General features: G+C 41.7%; 1 protein-coding gene across 1 annotated transcript; it reads left to right on the top strand.

The window, feature by feature from the left end:
- Positions 1-359: 359 nt before the first annotated feature.
- cacng3a (calcium channel, voltage-dependent, gamma subunit 3a) lies at positions 360-7,250 on the top strand (the record flags this gene model as incomplete). The annotated part of the gene is made up of 4 exons (XM_084381385.1): positions 360-570; positions 4,721-4,804; positions 4,893-5,033; positions 5,348-7,250. 4 exons carry the CDS (start codon positions 360-362, stop codon positions 5,899-5,901), a joined length of 990 nt encoding a protein of 329 aa, XP_084237511.1. The 3' UTR covers positions 5,902-7,250.
- Positions 7,251-7,506: the final 256 nt, after the last annotated feature.

The raw sequence follows: 7,506 nt of genomic DNA on the forward strand, positions 1-7,506 counted from the left end.
CTGCCGCTGTTTGTCTGCATCTTTTTGCTTCAACTTTTTGGATTTTTGTTTTGTTTTTGTTTTTGTTGTTCCACTTTTCTCCGGACTGCTCCTCCTCTCTGTTTCTGCAGCACCACCCCGTTAACTCATCAGGTGTTGTTGGGTGTAGTTCAGAAGAAAGATGACCCGTCCCGCAGCCTGCTCGCTCGTCCAGCTACACGAGTCCACCAGCGCAGGCTGCAGGAGATGTTTCCTTCAAAGATAAAAGTTTGTGGCAGGGTCTGAGCCCCGCTGTCCACTGGAGGACTCCTCAGTGTGGAGGAGGAGGAGGAAGAGGAGGAGGAGGAGGAGGAGGAGAAGGAGGCGGCGGCTGGGCCGACATGAGGCTGTGTAACCGGGGTGTGATGATGCTGCTGACCACAGCGGGGGCTTTCTGCGCCTTCAGCCTCATGACCATCGCGGTGGGCACGGACTACTGGCTGTACTCCCGCGGGATGTGCCGCTCCAAGAGCCAGAACGACAACGAGACCGTCCGCAAGAACGAGGAGGTGCTGACCCACTCGGGTCTGTGGAGGACCTGCTGCACCGAGGGTACGAGTTACAACTACTCTCTCTGTATGTGGCGGTCTGTAGTGTACAGTGTTTACAGCTGAGAGGACTCACAGACATTAAACATATAATATATATATACTAATATTATATATAATACAATATACTGAATACTTGATAAGTTCAAATACACCAAACAGCAGGAAAAGTAAAGTAACTGAGTTTAAATATGACTCTGGTAAAAGTGAAAGTCACCCATCAGAAGAGGAGTCTTAAAGTATCTGATATTATATGCACAAAGTATCAAAAGTACAAGTACATGTAAGTATATACAGTATCTGAATCAGAATTTTTCCATCTGATTGCTGATAAAGTACATTTAAAAGTACTCTGCTGTAGCTCCGATGCAGCATGTAATCTGCAAAGTAACTAAAGTCACCAGTTAATGTAGTGTAGTGGAGTAAAAAGTAAAATATTTGACTCCAAAATGTAGTAGAGTGGAGGTATAGTGTAGCGGAAAATGGAAATACTCAACTAAAGTACCTCAAAATTGTACTTAATTAGAGTAGTGGAGTAAATGTACTTAGTTACATGCACCGTCACTGATATTATGTACGCTCCTGAAGCACATTTACAGTTAAGTTCAGTAATCAAATAAATGTAGTGGAGTGGAAGTATAAAGTAGCAGCAGATGGAAGTACCTTGGAACCTCAACACTGTACTTACTTGGGTTCAGTACTTGAGTAAATGTATTTAGTTACATTCTCTGACTGCTATACAGTATACCTATAAGTACCACTTGCAAATGAGAGACACTGCACACCATGTCTCTTAGTACCTCTCAGTTGTTGTGGAGTGGAAATGTGAAATAACATTTAGAAGTTGTTGAACGGAAATACTCAGTAAAGTAGATTTACTTCAGTACGGTACTCGAGTACTTGAAGTATTCCTCCACATTTAGCACACAAACAGTGATCTTAAGGTGTTTTTTTTAACAAAAGATCAGCTGCTGAACAATAAAGAAAAGAGATTAAATGAAGTTCATAAGAAACTTAAATTTACCGCAAATGTGTTAAAAGTACAAAGTGCTTCAGGAGCGAACATGATATCAGTGATGGAATGTAACTAAGTAGCCTACATTTACTCAAGTACTCTAATTAAGTACGATTTTGAGGCACTTACATGCTGCTTCAGAGCTAAAGTCCAGAAAAAACTGATTCTGCAAAAAAAAATGCAAATATATGTGTAATTTACTTTTACCTGTACTTTGATACGTTAGATGTACTGCCAGAAAATTACTTTTGATACTTAAGTACATTTAATAAAGATACATAAAGTACTATACGTATTGTCGACCTTCACTTTAACCAAAATAATACTTGAACACGAAATCTTTACTTTTACTAAAGGAAAACTTTTGGGTACTTTTTCTAACACCGTACCACAAAACATTACATATTCAGGAGAAGGAAAACAAAAGTAATACAAAACAACAAAAACACAACAGGGTCGTTCTATAGACGTGTATTTTTAAAGCTTTTTAAAATCAGTGGCACCGACTCAGCTGAGCTGATACTGAGGCAGGATTATGCTCCATAATATTTGATCTAAAATGGACCTTAACCGCTTGAATTAACCGACCGTCTGAGCCAAATGTAATTTCAGAATACATTTTCGGCTCAGATGAATTTATGGCTTGATTTAGATTGATGAAGAAATTCATGAAAGGGAGGGAGGGGAGTTAAAGTCCCGGACGATATGATGGATGGAAATGACATTTTCAATTATTTATCGGCCCTTTAACAACAACCCCTCTATCTCTGCCCAATATCCTCTGTTTGCTTTGCTAATTTTCTGAATGAAATGAAAATGTTCTGCTCTCGTATTTCTCCCTCACTTTCATCCCTCTCGGCCCCTCCCTCCGCTGCTGCCGCCCCACTATCTCCAAAATGTTTTAATGGAGAGGTAACAAAGCATGCAGAGGACATCAATGCATCAGCAGTCCTGTGTGTGTGTGTGTCTGTGTGTGTGTGTCCACAGTCAGACAGACAGTCAGACAGACAGACAGACAGACGGAAAGCTGCAGGCTGTCTGTGTATTAATGTGCAATGAATAATTATATGATTTTTTAATAGGAATCATTTATTTGTTATCAGCGCATAATGACAACACCAGCAGTGACGTGACGGGAATGACAAAGATACACAATGAAAATACACGAGGACAAACAAGACGACGGGCTGACGTGTGGTTGTGAGCCATTTTTAAAACAGCAGCGCTACAGACAGGCCTTTATAATGAGACAAAAGTGTTATCTTGCACAGAGTTGGGTTATTTTCTTATCAAGCCAGAACAAAATTGTCCTTCAAAGCAACAATTTGAATAAAAAGGAAAAGGTACAGAGCTGGCAGACGAGTGAGCTGCATCGTGAAAGTGTTCAGAAAACAGGAAAAAAGGTGCGAAACGAACCAAACGCTGGTCTCTCTTTGTGTCCTGACAGTAGTTTGAATAAAAGCTTTTCTCTCTGGCCGGTTCACTGTAGCCGAGTTGTAGTGCCCTGAATGAGTCTTGTTTTGGTTACTATGGTGACCCGAGTCACATCATCAATACCGGTCAATCGGTGCAGCACATAGGGACACATTTATCAATATATCTCTGTGTGAGCAAATGTTGAGTGGCTGTGCTGCTGCTGGGCCAAAGGTTAGAGAGAGCAGGAAGCATGCGTGCAGCCGAGTGTTGAATCCTCACAGGATCACAGTTCAAATACGTCAAAACTCGCACAGGTTATGATCGTAGAGAGTGTTTGTGTTTTATGGTTTGGATTCCTGCCAACGTGCATGGCCAGGAGATATTTCCTGTTCCAGTTTAGTTTACTCTGCACATTTCTGTGTCCACGAGAAACAGTCGGAAAAGGTTTTCCCCTTAATGACAGCTGAGAGGGTCCTTACTGCCTGGTCCTGAATGATGGTTTAGTTCTACAGTAGCACATGAAGTTTGGTTAAAGGATAAGTCCACCCAAAAATAACAATCTCGTCATTATCTACTCTTTCCTACGCATTGTCCTTAACAACTGGCGTAGTAGTAAACTAACATAATATAGCACTATGCAGCTGGTCTGGTGTAATCCAGGTTGTCGCTTTGAGAGCTTTCAAATCCCAAATTATTTTGAAAACACATCATTGCATTTTTTTAATGCCGAAACCTTCACTGCACCTGCGAAGCTAAAAGCATTAGCGCGTACCCCGTCTGAAATTTAGGATATCTGGAGACTTGAATTATGCCAGATGAGCTGTGCAGCCATTTTGTGTGGGTTTTTTAATGTTTAAAACAAGTCCCCATCTGCCTCAGTTGTTCAGGAGAATGCTGCTTTGAAGCTCCAGAAATATTTGTGGACTACAAAACTTACCATCGACACGGGGGTGAGACGATAAAGACTGAATTTTCAACTTAGTGACCTTTAAATTAGATGACACTATTGTCAAAACTAGCCTCTGCTGGGCTGAATTATGTCAGCTAGGTCAACCTGTCAGAAGTAGAAGAGGTATTAAAGAGAACTGAAGGGTCGTATGTTGATTTAAAGGCTGAGAGAGGCAAGAAAATGTTCTGGTTTGAAAACAATATTTAAAAATGTCATTTTAAAAGTTATCTTGTTGATTTTTCTTCCAAATTCTGGATACTTTGACTTCTATCTACAACTATTAAACTCTCGGAGATGGATAATCAGTCTTTGGACAAACTGCTCAAGACGTTTGTGGGTCACAAGAAGGCATTGCTTCATTTCAAGGCAAACAGGTTTGAAATAAACCTGCCAGTTTTTGTCCAGAACACAAGAGAGGTGACAACTTCCTCCACAAATATTATTTTTAATCTGAGTCTTCTCTCGGCTTTAGTCAGATATGTTGATATACCCGATATCCGAAGCAAATCTGACAAAATATTTTCTATCATCCTCGGAGCTGAATTGTATGAAAGCAGAAAAATCAATCGATTACAGTCCATTAGATGGTGAGCATCACATTTAGCGTTATGCAAGTCACTGTTAGAGAGAGCATGTAAAGTGTAGTGGGTCAAAGACACTGTGACTTCTCCACATCATCCAGGATGCATGACGTGTCATGATTCAGCGCAGAGTGACAAAGAGCCGAGGATGTTATCGTATGTACTGTGATGTCTTTCTCTTTATTTTTTTCAGGGACGTTTCGAGGCGTTTGCAAAGACATCGATCACTTCGCTGAAGACGCTGACTATGAGCAGGATGCTGCAGAATATTTACTACGTGGGTAAAAAAAAGAAGTGTAACAGTGTGATTAAACTCAAAAATCTCAGGTTTTCAAATGTCATATATTGTCCTCTCCTCTTCTCAGGGGCAGTACGAGCCTCCAGCCTCTTCCCCATCCTCAGTGTGGGATTATTATTTCTCGGAGGCGTGTGTGTCGCTGCCAGCGAGTTCTACAAGTCACGCTACAACGTCATCCTCAGCGCGGGCATACTCTTTGTCTCTGCAGGTCAGAAACACACAAAAATCGAATGTGCATGCACCCAAACTACTGTATTTATCATTCCCCTGACCATAAACAGTGGTGGAGGGACAATTCAGATCCTTTATTGAAGTAACAATAGACTGAAACTTAGACTGAAAATGTTACTTAAAGCGATCACAAGGAACTTTCATTTTTGTTGATTCTGGCGGCCCCTGTGGACAAAAGATGACGATGGTGAAGCAAAGTAAACTGAAAAGATCTGTTATAGGTGTAAAGACTACAATGACCAGTATTTACATTCCACCACTGACCCTCTCTTTCCCTCTAAACTCTTCCAGGTCTCAGTAACATTATTGGCATCATCGTGTACATATCAGCCAACTCAGGTGACCCCAGCCAGAGCGACAACAAGAAGAGCTACTCCTACGGCTGGTCGTTTTATTTTGGAGCTCTGTCCTTCGTGCTGGCTGAGATGGTGGGCGTGCTGGCAGTCCACGTGTTCATAGAAAAACACCGACAGCTGCGCACCAAAGGCCGGCCTTCCCTCATAAAGCCGCCCATCTCACGCAGCTCGTCCTACTACCGCAACCGTTACTACCAGAACCGCAGCCGCCGGTACAGTTACAGGAGCAACCACAGCGCGGGGGACTCCTTTCGGGCGTCCCTGGTACGAGACCGAGAGCCGTCCATCTCGGCCGAGTCTAAAGTCATGGCAGGTTTGCCAACGGCAGTGACAGTGGGGTCAGAGTTCATGCTCTACACGTTAGCTTCGCCTCTCAAAGACGGGAAGATTGACATGGCGGAGGACGATTTAACGGCTGCGGCTGCGCACAACAACACGGACATGCTGCCTGGAAACTGTGCTGCCAACAGAAGGACCACGCCTGTCTGAGAGGAGCAGGAGGAGGGACATGTACAGCGAGGAACTTCTGTGAGAGGAGAACATTGAATAAAAGGGAAATCTCTCTCTCTTTTTGGTAAAGAAGGAGGAACGACTTTAGGAGGAGAGACTGGAATAGAGCTGCATCAAGTAATCTGTGAATGAAACGTCAGAAATAGTGAAAAAATTACAACCATACTTTCCCAGAGCCCAACGTGTCATCTCCAAATTGCTTGTTTTGTTTGACCAACAATCCAAAACCCAGAGATCTAAAATTTTAATGATATAAATGGCGCAAAACCTTGTGTTTGGAAAGGTGGAATCAGAGAATGAATGGCAAAAAAAGATAAATTAACTAGATTTACACTCAGTAGAGTGCATACCTCTGCCTAGGCCCAAAAGTCCCCTTTTGTATTCACTCATAGATACCAGCCACCTCAATATGCCTGATTCTTTTCATCAGGATCCATGAATTGTTCCGTGATTAAATAACAAAAAGGGGAAAAACACTATCTGGCAGAGTTAAAGAAAGTGACAAAAAATGTGCATCAAAAATTTTTGGGGTCTATTCTGGGCCGAGATCCGTCCTCCATCCAAGTTTTGTGGCAATTTGTTCTGTAGTTTTTGTGTAATCCTGCTGACAAACCAACCAACTAACGAGGTGAAAATCACAGTCTCCCAGAACTCAACACGTCATCTCTGAATCTCTTGTTGTGTCTTAAACCCAGAAATACTCACTTAAATTTATTAAATCATAAATTATATAAATTAAGCAAAACAAATAAAGCAAATAAAATGATGCTGACTATATTTCTGTCAATCAACTAATCAATAAGTCGACAAATTGTACCCATTTCTGGACCGATTGACTTACTGTTGACGAACTATGGAAAAGAAATTGAGTAAACAAGAACCAATGTTGAGCTTTGATATGTCTGTGTTCTCTATGTCATTCTGTTTTGCTATTACAGTAGCTATATCTACCATATATCTGTAGTGTGTGTGTGTGTGTGTGTGTGTGAATGAGTGTGTACAGTAATAGGATTGTGTGTATGAGACAGACTGTCATGCAGAGAGAGACAGGAAGGAGGAGCTGTTTTCGTGAAAATAAGAAAGTATCGAAATACGAGACACACGTACACATTATCTGGGAGTGACATAACTACCTACGTCCTGTCCCTGTCCTGCTTTTTGTGGACGTCGGCTCAAAAATCGAAACCCCATTAAATGCATTAGGACCCTCTCTAACTGTCTCTCCCTGTGTCTGTTTGTGTGTCTGAGTGTGTATTGCGTAAGCACGCGAGCACAAGTGTAACAAAAGGTTCTGCCCTCATGGTTATGTCACCGAGTCTCTGTTTACATCAAATAAAGCTTATAAGAGAAATATGTGCGGTTCAAGGTGGAGTGTTGGTGCTTTTGTACTGCACATCTCAGGTGTCTCAAGAGAAAGTGAGAGAGAATATTCAAATATCTGTCCCTGCATAAGTGGGAACAGTAGCACATGTGCGAGCCAAGTACAAATATATAAACAATTTATCCAAAATAATTGATACCTCCTGTAGTGACAGATATATTGGCGTGTATGTGTGTGTGAACAAGCATGAATAAGCCGCGTTA

The sequence above is a fragment of the Pagrus pagrus genome (genome assembly GCF_965226575.1).
Source record: "Pagrus pagrus genome assembly, chromosome: 2".
NCBI lineage: Eukaryota > Metazoa > Chordata > Actinopteri > Spariformes > Sparidae > Pagrus > Pagrus pagrus.